An 18450-nucleotide genomic window follows, 5' to 3' on the forward strand; every position below is an offset into this window, starting at 1 on the left:
ATTAACTTAACAGGAGAGAAAATAAAATATTGTGATATTCTCCTCTCATTAAAGTATATAAATATTAGGTCTTATGTATTCTTCTTACATATATATACTAACCTCTTTTAATTGAAAAGTAAACAAAAGAAATGTGAAACTTTTTTTAAAAAAAAATGTTATCCACCAAACAATGTAGTAGTAATAGGGGTAAAAAGTTAAGTTAAATTATAATATAGTTTTTTTATTCACTCGCCCTAAAATTCAAAGTTTTACTTTTTTTTTTCGAATACTAGGTCTGACACCGAGCACGGATTTAAAAAAATATAATCAAAGAATTTATAAAAAAGAAACAAACAAAAATGATTTCTTTTTATTGTCCAGCATACAACAGCCAACACATGATAAAATGCTGAACAAATTTTATAAATATATAAATAAATTACAAGTCATCATAAAATAAAATAAAAAATGAGTTGCTTGGTTTTCAAATCAACTTCCTTTTATCGTACTACATTAAGAAAAAGAAAAAGAAAAGTTCCTTAATCTTTATCATCATGTCAAACTTTGAAAATAGATTTGACGTTTACGGTTAATAATGAAGAGTCATGCTACAATAAGTTCTAGAACATTTCTTGGCCGCAAATTAATAACGCATGATATATGATACTAGTTTAATCAATGGAATAATTACTTATCTGAATGATCTTTATCCGTGGAAAAAGCAAAGGAGAGTAATGTAATAAAACTAATTAACTAATTAATTATTTAATTTAGGTCTGAGTTGCTTCAAATTCAAACATTGCTTCATAACTGGGGTTGACTCAAATGACGTGGCAAACAACTACCCTACACTATCAGGCATCAGCACCTTTCCCTTCGGATAACCAAGATTCCCTGCACTTCGCAATTCCATGTATTCACGCACTCAATCAATCAAGACCGTTCATAAAGACCCGACAAGCACGAATTCGAGATCTCATCCGTTAGATTTAATCCAACGGTTCTTATTTTCTGACTGTGAACGCCTGAAAAGCAGAGAATCCAGGTCTCAGGAGGCATTGCCTTCCTTTTATTTGCGCTAAGGCCAAACCAAAACAACTGAACTGAAAAACTCGAACAAGAAACCGTTACTCCTCTTTCTTGTTCTTCTTTCTTCTTCTTTTTCTTCTATTTGCGCTAACGCAGTGTTTGGTTGATTAATTTGATTTGAATGAGAAATGGCGTCGAAGCTGAGAACGTGCTTCATGTGCTGGAACCTGAGCGGTTTCAACTGCGTTAATCACCACAACGGCAGAAATAGGGTAGTGCGAGTTTCGTTTCCAGCTTCTTGCGAAATGCGACACCGCGCCACCTTCAGGTTTGATAATCGTTCTCTCTTAATCTTACTCCACGCTTTGTTGGAATTGAAGGTTTGAAATTCAATGCGTAGTTGCATTATTGTATGTGGCAGTTCACAGCATAAGAGACAACAGATCAAGCCTTCCGCAGAGGGAGGTCTCCGTCAGAATCAAGATGAAGAAGACGATGCTGCCGAGGTTTCGTTGAACAACGATGATTCTGTGGAGAATTTGAATGACGCAACCGCGCCTTTGGTATCTTCTCCTTTCTATGCATGATTTTTCTAAAGAAAAAGAAAATACATTAGGAAGGAGAATCAGAGATGTGTTAATCGATGATATGATAGAATTTCTCTCTAATCAAATGTTCTGAAGTTATTAACAGTGGTACAGAAATTTAGCCTCCTTGAATGTTTTCTTTGAACTTCTTCAACTAGATTGTTCCACTTTCTAAAGGAAAGGTTAGTATCTGAATTTTTACAATGCATGCATAGAAAATAAATATCAGGGAAGAGAGCAGAGTGATATACCTAAGAAACAGCGATGATAAATTAACAAAATGGAAGACTAGATGTTTGGTTGGAGGAAGTTTTAGTCCATATAGGTTTCTCAAGAAGGGAACATTGATGATTGAGGGATGACATTTGAAACTGAAAAAAAGGACTTACAAGAAAGCTTGCCTGAAGAATCCAAACTCCAAATTTTGCTACTTGAATGATTAGGAAAAAGAATAAAGAATTGATAAATGTAGTCTTGTACACAAATCATCACTATAGGGTACCCATATCATGAATCTCAACCATTTTTTCCTTGTTAGGCGTGGACCTATGTATTTCTTTTCTATCTTAATATTACAATATGATGTGCAAAATGTCAAACATGAGTCCTTTAGTAACACACATTACTCACTGCAAATTTTGTTGCATGGTCTTCTCAGTATAATAGGCTGGATAGACCAGTCATTTTGTTACATGGACATACTTAGCAAGGAAAATTGGAGAGGTTAAAACTACTTTTTTTATTACAAGTCACAACTAATCATTTAATTATGAAATAGGCCATAAACATAAATGGAGCAGAGCAGGCTGAACAGTTATCTGGTAGGCAACTTGAGGATTTGCTGGGAATGATAAAAAATGCAGAGAAAAGTAAGATATCTTTCTGGAATACTAACCAATTTCTTTTTCAAATATCCGTATTTTTTGTTCAATATTGTGTTACCTATTATTATTAAGAATTTTATATTCTTCATGCAGACATTCTTCTTTTAAACGAGGCTAGAGTTCGTTCACTTGAAGATCTTGAAAAGATTCTTGCAGAAAAGGAAGCATTGCAAGGAGAAATTAATGTCTTAGAGACGAGGTTGGCTGAGACTGATGCACAGATTAAAGTTGCCAACCAGGAAAAGATACATGTGGAGCTCTTGGAGGGGCAGTTAGAGAAACTGCGTAATGAGTTGGCCCAAAAGGAAAGTACTGAAGGAAAATATTCTGAATTGCATGACCTTCAAAATGGAGGTTTGAGTGATGCAAACCCTCTAAGTCATAATGATAGCATTCATTCCCTAACTGAGGAGCTTAATTCATTAAGAGCAGAAAATGCCTCTTTGAAGAATACTATAGAATCATTTAAAACACAGCTTAGTGATACCAAGAATAATGATGAACGTTTGGTGGCATTGGAAAAGGAACGGTCCTCTTTGGAATCAGCCCTAAAAGACTTGGAATCGAAACTATCAATCTCTCAGGATGATGTATCAAAAATTTCTACTCTTACAGTTGAATACAAGGATTTGTGGGATAAGGTTGAAAATTTGCAATCATTGCTAGATAAAGCAACCAAACAAGCTGATCAAGCTGTTATTGTGCTGCAACAAAACCAGGATCTTCGAAGGAAGGTTGATAAATTGGAAGAATCTCTTGAAGAAGCTAATATCTATAAGCTATCATCTGATAAACTGCAAAAATATAGTGAACTAATGCAACAAAAGTTAAAACTATTGGAGGACCGTCTTCAAAAAACAGATGAAGAGATAAATTCTTATGTTCAGCTATATCAGCAGTCAGTGAAGGAATTTCAAGATACACTTGATACTCTGAAAGAAGAAAGCAAGAAAGGGAATTTAGAAGAACCGGTGGAAGATATGCCATGGGAATTTTGGAGTCAACTGTTACTTCTAATTGATGGTTGGAAACTAGAAAAGAAAATATCAGTAGATGATGCAAGTCTTTTGCGGGAAAAGGTGTGGAAGAGAGACAGGCGTATTATTGATACATATATAGCTTGCAAAAAACAGAGTGAACAGGAGGCTATTTCTGCGTTTCTTGGGCTTTTATCATCTGCAACAAGGTATTAATTTTTAATGCTAAATTGCAATTTGTATATCTTTCACTGTCTTATGTATCCTTTATTTTTTATCTTTAGTCCTGGATTACATGTGATTCATATTGCAGCAGAGATGGCACCAGTAGCTAAGGTGCACTCATTGTATCCCTATGCTTTATTCTTGTTAACTCATTTCATCTTATCCCTATGTTTTATTCTTGTGAACTCATTCTATCTTAACCTGTACCTTTTTATTTTTTGCTCCATGGATGTTTAAGCTCTTAACATTTAAGTATCTTGATCTATTTGAAATATGTATGCTGCTTTGAGTGCATAGGTAGCCGTATGTGATTATCTGACATTTGTATTTCCTTGTTAGTATGCAGAGTTTTCCTTGTAGATACTTGATTTGTATCTGTAGAAGTGGTGCTATATTTTCAGTGCATGAAGCATCTTTGACTATCCTGTCAGCCCAAGATATTAGTTCCTGAATTATTGATTCCTAAATGTCATAATATCATGTCATAACATCCTGATTATCCTGTCAGTCCAAGATATTAGTTCTATTGCTGCATTTATTCTCAGATGGGCTAGTTGTTTTGGCAGCAGTAGAGTTTTTGTCCTGATGGAATCTGTAATAGTATTCCCTCTAACTCAAATTTAGCATGATTAAGAAGCTCTCTGTTTGATTATTTCATTTTATACCTTTCCATTTTGTTTCTCCTAGGATGATGCCAGATCTTCTGGTTTCAGCTAATCTGTTTTTTGCATTACATACTAACATTTAAGTTGATTCTGTGACAGGTTGGTGGTTTGGGGGATGTTGTCAGTGGTCTAGGTAAAGCACTGCAAAAGAAAGGACACCTTGTTGAAATTGTGCTTCCCAAATATGATTGTATGCAATATGACCGTGTCTGTGACTTACGGGTATGCTATTTTACTAAGAATCAAACATGTGGATCCAGTCATGGTACTTGGTATCTTGCACTACCATAATAGTTGGATTATTCTTTCAGGCTTTGGATGTGCTGATAGATTCATACTTTGATCGTCAATTATACAAAAATAAAATCTGGGTTGGCACTGTTGAAGGTCAACAATTAAATATTTCCATTTTAGTTGAGTGTCTTTATATGGTTTAGTAACTTCGCATTGACTATGCAGGCCTTCCTGTTTATTTCATTGAGCCCCATCATCCTGATAAGTTCTTCTGGAGAGGAGAATTTTATGGCGAGCGTGATGATTTCAGACGATTTTCATTTTTTAGCCGTGCAGCTCTTGAGTTTCTTCTTCGAGCTGGCAAGAAGCCAGATATCATTCATTGCCATGATTGGCAGACAGCATTCATTGTATGAGCTATCTAATTCTTTCTAGCAAATTTTTGCTCTCTGAGTAACTTATAAAATTGCATTTTGTGTTTCTTTGCTAGGCTCCTCTGTACTGGGAAATATTTGCCCCAAAAAAAGGATTAAATTCAGCTAGGATATGCTTTACATGCCACAACTTTGAGTATCAAGGAACTGCAGCAGCTTCAGAGTTAGAATCATGTGGTCTTGAAAGCCACCGTCTAAACAGAAAAGATAGAATGCAGGACAACTCATCACATGATAGAGTTAATTCTGTCAAGGTATGGTAATAAAGTTATTATCTATCATATTATATATCATCAGCAAATATAAGCAATAGTTTTTCCTTCCAATGGTCAGGGTGGAATTGTTTTCTCAAACATTGTGACAACAGTTTCACCTACTTACGCCCAAGAAGTGAGAACTGAAGAGGTATGGTTTATTTCTTGTTCTTGTGCATATTATGTATTTTCTGGTTTATCAAAGTATCCTTTTCTTTAATTAATTAATATGGATTATAAGGCAATAACACATATTGGCAGAAGCATTAGACCAAATAGGAATAACATTTATAACTGTCTATTTTATTCTCCTTTCTACGTAGAACTGAGTTGGATTGTTAGAGATATAAACCATTCAGATGCCTCCATGTAAAGGTTTTTAGGAGAGTTGGTCCTTGACATGGTATTTGTGTCTTTATGAGCAAGTGGTTAAGAATTTGATTTTTGCTGCTTCTATCTTTCCAATCAAACAATAGTTCAGTACTTTTTCTTATTTTTTCTTTTAATAAAAAAAAAACTGTACAGGGTTGAGGGGGCTTGTGCTTTGTTCATGTTTCAAGCCCAAATGGCTTTCAAATGAGAGTTTATATTTAAAACCATTCGCATGCTCCACCTAACAACGTAAGCTTTCCAAAGATTTGGTTCTTGACAAGAATATAAAGGGCTCTGCTTCTAATAATAATAAAGGATTCTTGCCTATGTCTTTGTGTCATTATTTGGAATTTGATATTATCACATGTATATGAAAGAAAGAAGATATCTTATTTGATTTGCAAATTGGCATTGCTTAGAAATTATTTGCAGTTGATTTTTTGATTTGGCTGGTTATCTACATACTAAAAAATAATGGAGACACATACAATTCATTCTCAATGTTCTTAAACTTTAAACTATTGCTCAAGCACTCTTCCTAACTTTTCAATCTTAAAAAGTTGTTCCAATGAATGATATTATTGTACAAAATGCAGGGAGGACGTGGTCTCCATTCAACACTCTCTGTCCACTCCAAAAAGTTAATTGGTATTATTAATGGTATTGATACTGATGCATGGAATCCTGCCACCGATGCATTTCTTCCAGTCCAGTACAATGCAACCGATCTTCAAGGAAAAGCAGAGAATAAGCAAGCCTTGGGAAGGAACCTAGGTCTTTCATCTACAGATGTTAGGAGACCTTTGGTAAATATATATATGCTAAATTTAAAGAATTTATTTATAGAACCTAGCTCTTCTCCTCTCTCTCTCTCTTGAAATTGAAAACATTTTCTATCAGTCACTAGTCTTAAAGATTCCTACTTCATTAGTTCATCTTTTAATTTTCCTTATTTTCCAGAATGATAAGTCTAAGGCTAACTGCACTTGTGTGCTTTATGTAACATTTGAGATGAATATACCAAGACTCTTTCAAATAGCTTTATCTTGTGAAATCTATCTATAAAAATTATTCAGTGATTTACAGTTGAGAGGAATGGTTAATTTATCTTCAGTAGAAATACGGTTTCTGTACCTGCCTTTATTCTTTATGGTGTCATTTTATGCTTGCTTTGTCGGTATCTTTCAGCATATGGAGAATGAATGCTCTTTATATTGAAATTTCAAATTATCTATTACTCATTTAATTATTATAATTTATGACTTATTCTTAGAATTGAAGATGCTTTATTGATTCAATTTTTCTATTCTCTTCTTTGATAGGTTGGCTGTATAACAAGATTGGTTCCACAAAAAGGTGTTCATCTTATTAGACATGCAATATACCTAACATTGGAATTGGGAGGACAATTTGTTCTACTGGGTTCCAGTCCCGTGCCACACATTCAGGTCGTATTTTCTTTCCTTGTGGCTGAAATTTATAGGTATTATATTGTTTTAAGAAAGGAGACAGATCAAACAATGCCAACTCACATGCAATATAGGTGGAATTTATTCTCAACAAAAAAAGAAAATAGATTTTACAATAGGCATATGTTTCAGTGAAATGAAATAATCTCAGTTGACCCAGTGTTGGGGAAACAAAACAAAAAGGAGAGACAGGTAGCAATGTTATTCATATTTTTATTGTTTGGCTTATATCTTAGATAAGTCCTAATACTATCTTAGAATTTGGAATTAAAGCCTAACTCAACCTCACAAAATTGGTTTGTAAGGCGAGGACTGCCTAAGTTTTATAAAGACTACATTGGTTATAACTCTAGGTAATGTAAAATCTCCATGAAATGCATTACTATTTATTATTCCAATGGATGTACCTAAAAGATATTTTATAATTGCAGATTAATTTGTATTACTCTGTGTTCTGAAGATTAGACTTGCTAGTCCGACCGGATAACCAATGAACCAGTTTAGTTTGGTCCAAATAAACTACAATTCCGAACTTGAGAAAAATTGGTCAAAGGACTGGAAAACCAGCAAAAAAATTGTTCACAGTGGGCCAATGAAAAATGGTTAATATGAGATTGTTTTGATTTTTTTCTTAAAAAATGAAAGATAAATTTTAAGTATTTGTCATTTATTTTTCTAGATGTAAATTTTTTATTGTTAATGGACATTATTGTGTATTATTGAAACTTAGACCTAAGTATTATGATATATTTGACTTAGACTTTTGTCAGTACTGTGAATGTTAACAACCTATAAAATAGTGTTTTATTTTTAAACGTAAGTGTTATAAAGTTATGATATTATGTTTCTTTAATATTAATTTATGGATTATTTAATTATTATTACTTTATTAATACCGATTAGACTATGATTGAAACCTTGAGCTAGTGCCTTGACCACGGTTTAATTCATGACATACAGCAGATAAAATGATCTATTTGCTTTTCATCCTCTAATATTTATAATATTGATACGGTACAATTCATACACTGAATGCTTAATTAAATTGACCATGTCATCAAGCTAATGCCAATGTCGCATATACCAATTTTTATGAATTTTTTGCATCAGATGTCATTGGGATTGCCATTTCTTCTGGAATAACTCTGTAACTATATCTAATATCAAATCATGGGATAGGATTATATATGACAGAATATAATTAAATGTGAAGTTGGAAATCATCATGTTGCAACCCATTCCTACAGTTTCGAATTTGGCATACATTGACCTGTACTGTGATCTAAGTCGTAGCATACTTGGATCATAAACATACATAACTTAGGCTTGAATGGTTTTAGAGAGAACTTACTTATAACACTCATATATGTTGTTATTGATTAATGTGGGTGAGAGAAAGCCAAATTATTTGAAAAGGAAGATTATTGAATTCTTTTTTTAAGAAAATAAGTTTTAGATATAGGCTGTTAAGGTTGAAATTTAATTTTTCTTTGACATGCTAATTCATTCCCCTATTTTTTGTCAACTGATTGCCACTTTTCTCTTCTCTAGAAAGAATTTGAGGGAATTGCCAACCACTTTCAGAATCATGATCACATAAGGTTGATATTGAAGTATGATGAATCTCTCTCCCATGCCATTTATGCGGCGTCCGACATGTTCATCATTCCATCAATCTTTGAACCTTGTGGCCTAACACAGGTAATGGTCAAAATGGATGTTCATGCATTTCAAATATTGAGAAATCTGCAGAAATTGACTTTATAGAATACTATGATTAAAGCAAATATATGCTCGATTCTTTCCCTGCAGATGATATCAATGAGATATGGCGCCATACCTATTGTCAGAAAAACTGGTGGCCTAAATGACAGGTTAACATAGCATGCATGATATTGGCATGAAAGCAAGCATAATTCTTATTTTCCAAAGAATAACTAAGTTATGTCTCATTTTGTAGTGTTTTTGATGTTGATGATGATACAATACCTTCTCAGTTTCGAAATGGATTTACATTCGTGAATGCCGATGAACAGGTATCAAACAGTTAAATATCACATGTTATTACAGTCCTACATCACAGATGCTGGCATGTTATTTAGAATATAGTCGATTATACAAATCATGTCACCATTGATTTCACTTCACCTGTTTTAACTCTAACCCTAACTTTCAGCATTCTCATTTACTAGAGAAACATTATTTTATGCTGTTCATTGTTCTGGTCAACTCTAATGATACAATTTTGACAGGGATTAAACGGTGCTCTGGTACGGGCATTTAATCTCTTCAACAACAATCCTGAGGGTTGGAAGCAACTTGTTCAGAAGGACATGAACATAGATTTCAGCTGGGAAACATCATCAGCACAATATGAGGAGCTCTACCTAAAGTCTGTGGCTAGAGCAAAGGCAGCAAAAGGTGCTTAATTGAGCAAAGAAGGCCTTCCCTGTGCAATTGTTCAATTTTTAACTGAGCATACCAGCCATTCAAGAACATCTCAGATTGGGAATAAATTTAATAAAAACAAATATTAAATGCGACATGGCTGCTGAAAGTATGCTGCAAGTTCCATGCCTCATCACCCAGTTACTCCTTTTTTCCATTTGAACGGGGGTTTGATCATGGAAGCAGTCTTTCCTTATACTTTGATGAATTCTAGGTGATATTTCAACTTTACTATGCCTTGCAACATTGTGTAGTTCTTTTTTTCTATTATTTTACCCTCGTTTCTTATTCTTTTAATATTTCAACAGTATACAAAGGTAGGTCATACATGTAAATCGTTACAGCTTAGTTCCCTACAAAAAAAATGTTACATTTTAATCAAATCAAATATTAAAGAAAAAATTGTTCACTACTTTTAGCATTTTTCCTTCCCGCAGGATATTATTATATCTCTTGGTTCTTTTTCTGTGGTTTGGAGAAGTGCGTGAAAGCTTGTTATCTTGCCGACCAACGCTCACATTTGTTACGACTTTCAAAAGAGGAAACGTCAATCCAAAAGATTAGTCTCATGGATTAAGTACTATATTAAATTACTTATTCTACTCAACATACGATTCACAATATTGTCAATCCCTTTAAAAGTCAACATTCTCATTGGCTTCACTTTATCAACACTGACCTAATGATAATTTTCTTTTCTTACATTAACGGTTTCACTAATTCAGTACATTATACTTTTAGCCTATTGGTCTTTTTTTTCGTCTCAATGAAAACACCAGTAATCTTTTTTTTTTTTGGTCAGTTATTTTTTACTATTGAAGAAATGAAGAATTCAAAGAAGTTACACAAAAATATAACGATTTTTAATTCAAAAGTTAGCCAAAATTGATTGGAAAATAATAAAATGCAGCTATAAATAGATAATGAATTAAGAAATATGTACATCCTAATTTTATATAAAATAACACTATTTAGTGTGTGTATATATTAAACAACCTGTTTACAGCACGAAAAAGATAGCTGGCTGTGTATAATTGACTCAATCAGTTCATACAGAGTGAAAGCTGATAGAAACGGAGGTAAGAACAAGTATATAAAGGCGCACAAAATTAATTGCCATAATTAGTAGCATTACTTGTTACACTGGACAATCCACAGTTCAACATGATGGTAAAAGTTGAATAAGCATTACACTACAACCATATCATAAAAACAAACATAAGAAAGTAAAAACCTAGTGGTCTCAGAATCCTCGTTAAAATATAGGAATTACGTGCCTAGAGCAACATTGGTGAGTTAATATTGGTAACCAAGTAGCACTGTTCATTCTGACTCAGGAGAACCACCAGGGACCAACTGCATGAAGCCAGATAATTGCTAGTATCAGTATAACACTTGCGAGGAACAACTGAAATTCATGTTAGATTATTGTCAACTCTTTCTAAAGTTGCCAAATCAAATGATTTATTAATAATCCAATGATTTCAAATAAACAGAAAATAATTGAATATTGACTTACAATGGCAATGTTGTTTCCATTGAGTAAAATCTGATCAAGCTTGGTTATCCGTCTCCCTTCAGCAGTGATCTCACTGTTGTATGAATATAGCAAACAAAAATCAATTTATTACATGCCCAACGCATCCGCATGTATGTGCATACAAAAATATACAAATCAGACAATCAAAAAGGCTAACACAAATCATGCAGAGCCAGACACAAAAGCTATGGCAACTATAAAATGTCCTCCGAAAGTACAACTTCAAATAATTAAGTTGATAATCAGAAAGGCTGCAAAGTTCCTCCAACAAATTTACACCAGATATTTCAGGCTTCTTAAACCAAGAAGAAAGAGCTCAGTGGGACAGCTAAATAAGGTTTATGTATGCTCCACAAGAGCAGAAATATAATATAAGAAATTGTTAAAGAAAAGCAGCTCAATCATAGTCTAGGTTAAACCATTATATTTGCAGCCTTTATATTTCTCAGTAACTTCATAATGACAAAACTGCTAAAACTATTTTTTTTTTTAAATGGAATTCCGAAAACACAAATGGAAAATGAAGATACAACAATCTTTGAACCAGTAATTGCTCCTACACAACACCAATTTAAAGTAGAGATTAGAGATATAAACACTTTCTTCAAAATAGTTGAGGGAAAAAATAAAACAGAACCATAAACTATCGAAATATGACAATATAAAAACTCCAGTTAGAAGGATATTTTAAAAAGCAGGGAGAACCATATTCATTCATAAAACAATTCCATCCCAGAAAGTTTAACAAGCAAAACCAAACAGCAATCTAAAGGAGTTTCCTCTTGAGTAAAACCCTAATACATGATTGTAAATCTTGCAACTGACTGGCCCTATTCTGTTCCATTTTATAATTGTCCTTTTACCCAATAGACACATCATTTACAGAATTACAGAGAAACAGGCAGATGTACAAAAAATCCAATAACAGAACAAGAAGAAGAGTAACAAGTGGCAGTGCAGGTAGTATAACTTACTATTCAGTAACATCTTCAAGGACCATGTTGACATAAACATCAAAGCCTCTAAGAGTACCAACAAGCTCCTTGTCACCCTTCATTATCACCCAAATTTTCGAACCTATACACCGGTCAATCAACTCTGCAATTTTCCACCACAAAATCACATATTCTCTTCAACACACTTCAATGCTACATTGAATTCACTCATTACCAACAAAAATAAAACAAACAATAATAATGAAATCAGAAACCTGATGGGAGAAGCTGTGACGGATTGTTGGCCATGGAAAATCAATTGCCGAATTTCTCAAAACCTGAGGAGGATACACAAAATCAAATAATAAGGAGTTAGGGGTTTTTATTTATCCCACGTAAATGTTGCAAACAAGAAATTTTTTTTATCAGAACTTACAAGTTTGGTTCGGAAGAAACCGAATTGGTATCTGAATCTGAGAGATTGGAGATGCAATGACCGAGAGAGAAGCTTGACCTAGCAGCGGTGGTGAGGTTTGATTTCAATCAATTTGAGTCCCCCACAATTTTCATTTTAAAATTTGCCAATAAAAGATCATTCACTTTTAAAAATAAATTTTAATCATTAACAATCTTTTTAAAATATTAAATTTAAATTTAGAAATAGAAACAAAATAAGATAGATTAAAGGTATAGTTAGTTAACAAAATAAAAATACAAATAAATATAAAATAATAGTTTGAGATGGTTGAGTAAAAAAAATTATGGTTGAAAGGGTACTGTATAAAATGTACATTTAAAAAGTATCAAGGATGACTAATTAAGAGATAAAATTTATATATTTAAATTTATAATAGAGGAGTGGATAAAAATATATTATTAAAATAATAAATATTTGAAATATGAGTGTTTATTATTAATGTGTATTCTCACGATTTAAAATATTTTAATTAAAATAACTTTTATGAACGCTCTAATTACAATTATATTAAAGGACGGAAATGTTACAATTTTAATATTCTATTTGTATTCTTCTTCTTTTATTTTTTTCTTAAAATTTCTAATTTTACCATTACTAAATGTTTTTTTAAAAAGGGCATAATATTTTTAATTATTTTTTATATATTATATGCATCATTTAAAAAAACTGCAAAATGATAATAAAATAAAATACTTAGTTTTTATTTACACTAAAAAATATTAAAAATTAAATTAACATAATTTGATTGAAAAAATATATTCAATAGTATGTCCAATAAATAAATATTTACTTGATAAATCTATTGCAAAAATAAAAGTTAAGAAAACAAAATTAGTTAGAAATTACTGAATATGACCTTAGTAATAAAATAAAACAAAATATAGTATAGCAAAATAAAGATCATTAAGAAAATATAAAAACCAAATTAACATGTTCTTTAATTATGAAATTTAGATAAATAAAAGGCGTTTACAAGTTACTTGTATTACTTAAAAAAATAGAAAAGGTTTTTTTTAATGATGTCACTAGCACAAAGTATTATCAATTTGTACAGTAACTAATATTTGTCGAATAATTTATTTAATCATTTTTAATAAAATTTTCTCTTTCAATTACTTTTTTTTTATTAATAAGATTTAGAACTCACAATTATCTCACAATTTTAATTAAAGAGACTAAGTTCAGTTTCACTAGAACTAATAAGCTTGTTGATAAATTGATGTTAGTGATTAATACAATAGTGTAATAAAAGAGGAGACCATTTTTTACATAATTATTAAAATATCTAACTTCTAATAAATAATAGGTTGGATAAAAATATTTTTTTACTAATTTTATGTGTAAAACTAGAGATAAGACCCATTACTAGAAAAAATTAATTCAAAAACCTATTTTCCTTATTCATTTTATTAGTATTTTTTTATTTTTCTTTCATATACACATAAAAGGGTCTCAAGGAAGGAAGGTCAAACCTATGGGTATTAAAGGAAGTTCGAACATGGTGAGTCAACCTAGTTCACTACGAGTTTAGGTTTGGTCAAGCTCAAAAAATCCAAAATTTCATAACACTTGCAGAAACTTAACTCGACTCACTTAGCTTGGGAATCACACGATTTTGAGCTATGTTGACCAACTTAAAAATATAATAATATTATTTACTAAAATATAGTAGAGTAATAGTAGTGAAAATAACATTGGTCCGCCCTATCTCATTGGTCTTTCCCTCTCTCGATCTCTTGGCCTTTTGACCAAAAGGGGGTAATATTTTAAAAATTTACCAAATGGGAATACTTTTTCAATTAATTATCATTTAAGGGTAAGTCATAATGTCCATGACTCCGTAAGCAAAAGTTGTAAAACTTTATCTAACTTGTGTTTTTTTTTTTTTTGATTTATATATTCTCATTGAAGTTGTAAGAGATGGTATGACTTCAAAATCATGACATTCCACACAACTTAGAAATTGTGAAATCTCATATGACTTTAGGCAAAATATGAGTCGTGTTGCCTCCAAAAATAAAGAAGTCATAATATGTTTTATGATTTTTGTGTTAGAACAATAAAAAAATCAATATAATCATCAAGCAACCTATTACTTTGAAGAAATTTATGACAAATCGAACAACAAAATGAAACAATGTTCACGACTTCAACCAAAATTCATGATAATTATAAAAAGATAAAATAAAAATTTAGAAGTCGGATAAATATTTGCAACTTCTAGTTATGAAGTCGTAGATACTTTTATGACTTGTTCCTAAACCAGAATTAATTAAAAAAACTATCCCCATTTGATAAATTTTAAAAAATTACCCCTAAATATTCATAAAGTTGAATCTCTCTCTCAAGAATACAACACACACACTGAACCCTAGCACACACAATACATAGCAGCACTAGTGCCAACCACCACCGCAAGAAAGAGGAACTTGTTTTAGATTTGAGAGCTCATATGGATTTAAAGTTGTTCATGGATAACTACAATTTCATATTGGCATTTTCGAATTTGGATGAAGGAATTTAGAATTAAATTAATGTTCTAGTTGTTTAGTACTCCCTTTGTTCATTTATAATTGTTGGATTTTGAAAAAAAATATTTCTATTTATTTTGTGATTTGAAAAGTTCAAGATCACATTAATTACTATTTTATCAATTATATCCTTATTTTGTATTTTAATATTTGATTAATTTATACATGCATTTATTGTGGAGTGAGAAAAAATGGACTAAAAAAAGAAATCACATAACTATTTTAATAGAATAATAATAAAATTATTATATTTCTTAGTTTCTAAAAACATCTCTAAACAACAAATAAAAAAGAACGAAAGTAGTAATTTGTAATTTCAATTATGTATGTTGGTTTCACAATTTGTTAATTTTAATTTTAAGACTTTAATGTTATTAAGCTATGACTAATGTTTGGATGATTGATTTTATTTTAAGACTAAGGTTTGTTAAGACTTTTAATTTAAATGATATTTATGTATTTGAGACATTTAAATGATTACTTTAATGATAATATTAGATGCTTGAACGGTTATTTGAGACGTTTATTAGTTGTATTTGTATTTTAATCATTTGAATATTTTTTATAGAAAAAATGTCACTTATTTTTTTTTAAAGACAAAAAATATTTTTATTTTGTATTTTTATTAACTTGATAAGCCAACCTAGCAACTGTTGATAAGTCGGGTCAGGTTGGAATTTTCATTACTACTTAAAGGTTGGGTCTTGAATAACCCTATTTTAACAAGCTTAACCAAAGCCCACTACTTACCTTCTTAAATATTTTAGTTTAATCAATAATTTTAAAGTTGGGTCTTGATTACGCAGAAAAAGAGAGCATTTAATTCATGCACCCAAGAGTAATATATATATATATATATATATATATATATATATATATATATATATATATATATATATATATATATATATATATTGTTGAATTCCAATAGTATTATATTATTGTTGATTTTTTCGATGAAAACATTTCAAAGCAACAAATAAGGTAATGTTTATTTTTATTTTTGGAGCAAGTGATTTCTTTATGAGTTATTACCTTTTTATATCTGTATATCTTTTGATGTTTTAGCTTACTACTTTCGCGGTTTTAAAATAAATGTTGTTGAAAGTTGTTTATATATATAAAGAAAAATTGATAAATAAATGAAAGTGAATAATAATTTTATAAAACTAACCTTAATATTAATATTATATTAAAAAACTAAAGTGTCACTTATTTTGAAGTATTAGTGAGAAAAAATAATGTTACAGTAAAATACAACACTAATAAAGACTATTTTATTTTAAAATACAACACTTATTTTAGAATGAAGTATTTTTTTTTTCAAAACAATTGATGTTTTAAAATTTCAAAATCCTATTAATATTTTTTCTCTCAAATATATCCTTAATTGATTCCCACCAGTTCTTCTAAAAAAAATACCCAGTAATGCCAGTCATATAAATATCAAAGATAAAAAAATTAAATAAGAATATTTTATTTCATATATATATATCGCAACTCATGCAACTGCATGGATCATGGATAGGAATACTTATTATTACTAGCTCTGAAGTTGCAATAATACTGTTGTGAAAAGTACTAGAGGATCATTGGCTAAACATGATGATCTGTATGGAATAGGTGGAAGAAGCAACCAAGCAGTCTCGCGGTGAATCTTAAGAATGAAAATATTATTACATTCAGCAGATTTATCATGAAAATAACAAGAGAAGGAAGAAGGACAATCCAATAGTACTGATAACTGCAATACCAACTGAGGAAGATCCCAATACGGCATACGTGGCTGTAGCGAATGCGACAATCATTGTTGCTAGTGCGATCAAAGTGAATGAGAAGGCTATTTCAGAGAGATTTGGCTTTATTCAATGGCGAGAAAATATGTATAGAAGCTGCCAGAAACATTGCTATAGTGTTTGATACCATGAATGCTACTGATTATTGGGGCCAACATATGCCGGTGCTTTCACTTTGTTTGATATCTGAGCCACCACTTGCTGATATTGTCTTTCTGAAGGCAGATAAAGTGGAGTCTCATAGGAGTAATCAGGATCCATTTCTAACAAGGTCTTCACTACTTCAATGTGATGATTGCGCACAGCCTCATGTAATGCAGTGTCCTTCTCATCATTTCTAGCCCTCATAAACTTGTTTGCTGCTGGAAAAGCTTTGACATTTTCAACCAATAAGTTTGTGATATTGGAGTGTCCATACTGCAGCGATGTGAAGGGGTGTTTCTCCCTTGGCGTTAGTGAGTAGAGCTAGATCTCTACATTTCTCAAGAATCTGAGTCACAAATTGTTCCGAAACAGGTGTAGATGTCAAGTATATATGAAGGGTGGTGGTGATGATGGCTGCTGAAATATCTTCACCTAAATATTAAGATTCTTTAATAGAAATAAGACATAAATAACGTCGTTTAGCTTTTGGATGATCAAACAAACTTGGAAAAAGTTAATATATATTATAATATGCCCTTTATAAATTTATTTGTTAATTAATTTATTTTTATTTTAAGACATTTTAAATTCATAGGATGGCCCACTCACGTTTTGGATTACAGTGGGCTGTAATGAACAAATTTTAATTAATAAGTTCATGATTCATGCACACATGCACTCCTTAAAAATATTAAGAAAAATGCATTTTGATTCAATTGGTTACATTTCATTTACGATATGACAGTGAGTGCAGATAAATAAAACGACAAAACAAAGGGCCACAAGTGACAAGCCCAAACCCAGTGTTTACAGTTTAGTAAATTAGAAAAAAATTGAATCTCCAATTAATATTACCAGATTAGAATATATATAAATTTAGCAAAGCAATTTTACAGAAAGAAAAGAGTCAGGGGACTAAGACATGCCTCCGTCCCTGATTGAATCAAACCTAGACGGATAAAACATATCACATCATAATATTAATTGGTATAATAAGCTATTGAACTCAAACACTTAATGTGTGTCAGTGATCTACCGATTACATTATACCCTCATAGTCATGCATGCATTTGGTATTCCCAAGTGTTCTGGTAATTTGATTAGATCACATACAAACAAAACTCACTTGACACGCATATAAGTATGTTATAAATCATACATCAATCATAAGGAATATTATATATCACTCATGACGACTTTTTTTATTTTTTATTAAATGAGTTAAAAAATGATATATTTTCTTCAAAATTTCTATTTTTCTAAAACTTTTACTAAGAAAATTAGAAAATAAGCTATTTTTTAGTTTTATAATATTTATTCAACACTCTAAATTAAAACTATTTATTTTTATCATTTTCAGCTTAATTTGTAAAAAAACTCATTAAAGCGACTAATCCCCCCCCTCCCTCTCTCTCTCTCTCTCTATATATATATATATATATATATATTATTTTTTTATTTTTTTT

General features: G+C 31.1%; 2 protein-coding genes across 4 annotated transcripts; one reads left to right on the plus strand and one right to left on the minus strand.

Annotated features, from left to right (window-relative positions):
• Positions 1 to 906: 906 nt before the first annotated feature.
• On the plus strand, positions 907 to 9978 carry LOC114421465 (probable starch synthase 4, chloroplastic/amyloplastic). Of its 2 annotated transcripts, XM_028387391.1 has the most exons (16): positions 911 to 1339; positions 1433 to 1574; positions 2377 to 2467; positions 2576 to 3668; positions 3744 to 3795; positions 4449 to 4571; positions 4661 to 4736; positions 4809 to 4993; positions 5074 to 5271; positions 5351 to 5422; positions 6240 to 6449; positions 6966 to 7091; positions 8664 to 8813; positions 8925 to 8986; positions 9073 to 9148; positions 9365 to 9978. In XM_028387391.1, exons 1-16 carry the CDS (start codon positions 1200 to 1202, stop codon positions 9539 to 9541), a joined length of 2973 nt encoding a protein of 990 aa, XP_028243192.1. In that variant the 5' UTR covers positions 911 to 1199; the 3' UTR covers positions 9542 to 9978. The 2 variants fall into 2 exon arrangements, with proteins under 2 accessions (XP_028243193.1, XP_028243192.1); XM_028387392.1 differs by lacking the exon at positions 5351 to 5422 and having other exon boundaries at positions 907 to 1339.
• Positions 9979 to 10648: 670 nt separating this feature from the next.
• Positions 10649 to 12622, minus strand: LOC114421467 (sm-like protein LSM5). Of its 2 annotated transcripts, none has more exons than XM_028387394.1 (5): positions 12472 to 12622; positions 12311 to 12373; positions 12075 to 12198; positions 11080 to 11152; positions 10649 to 10916 (listed from the first exon to the last, which is right to left on the minus strand). In XM_028387394.1, the coding sequence occupies exons 2-5, from the start codon at positions 12342 to 12344 to the stop codon at positions 10884 to 10886; spliced, it is 264 nt and encodes an 87-aa protein (XP_028243195.1). In that variant the 5' UTR covers positions 12345 to 12373; positions 12472 to 12622; the 3' UTR covers positions 10649 to 10883. The 2 variants fall into 2 exon arrangements, with proteins under 2 accessions (XP_028243195.1, XP_028243194.1); XM_028387393.1 differs by having other exon boundaries at positions 10649 to 10968; positions 12311 to 12372; positions 12470 to 12612.
• Between the last annotated feature and the right edge of the window lie 5828 nt (positions 12623 to 18450).

This window comes from Glycine soja, chromosome 8 (assembly GCF_004193775.1).
Source record: "Glycine soja cultivar W05 chromosome 8, ASM419377v2, whole genome shotgun sequence".
Classification (NCBI taxonomy): Eukaryota; Viridiplantae; Streptophyta; class Magnoliopsida; order Fabales; family Fabaceae; genus Glycine; species Glycine soja.

Coding starts and splice junctions, on each gene's coding strand:
- LOC114421465 (XM_028387391.1), top strand. CDS start 1,200: ATGGCGTCGAAGCTGAGAACGTGCTTCATGTGCTGGAACCTGAGCGGT. Junction 5,423..6,239: donor AAGAAGTGAGAACTGAAGAG/GTATGGTTTATT, acceptor TACAAAATGCAG/GGAGGACGTGGTCTCCATTC. Junction 9,149..9,364: donor TCGTGAATGCCGATGAACAG/GTATCAAACAGT, acceptor CAATTTTGACAG/GGATTAAACGGTGCTCTGGT.
- LOC114421467 (XM_028387393.1), bottom strand. CDS start 12,344: ATGGCCAACAATCCGTCACAGCTTCTCCCATCAG. Junction 12,199..12,310: donor GTCACAGCTTCTCCCATCAG/GTTTCTGATTTC, acceptor GGAAAATTGCAG/AGTTGATTGACCGGTGTATA. Junction 10,969..11,079: donor ATGGAAACAACATTGCCATT/GTAAGTCAATAT, acceptor CATGAATTTCAG/TTGTTCCTCGCAAGTGTTAT.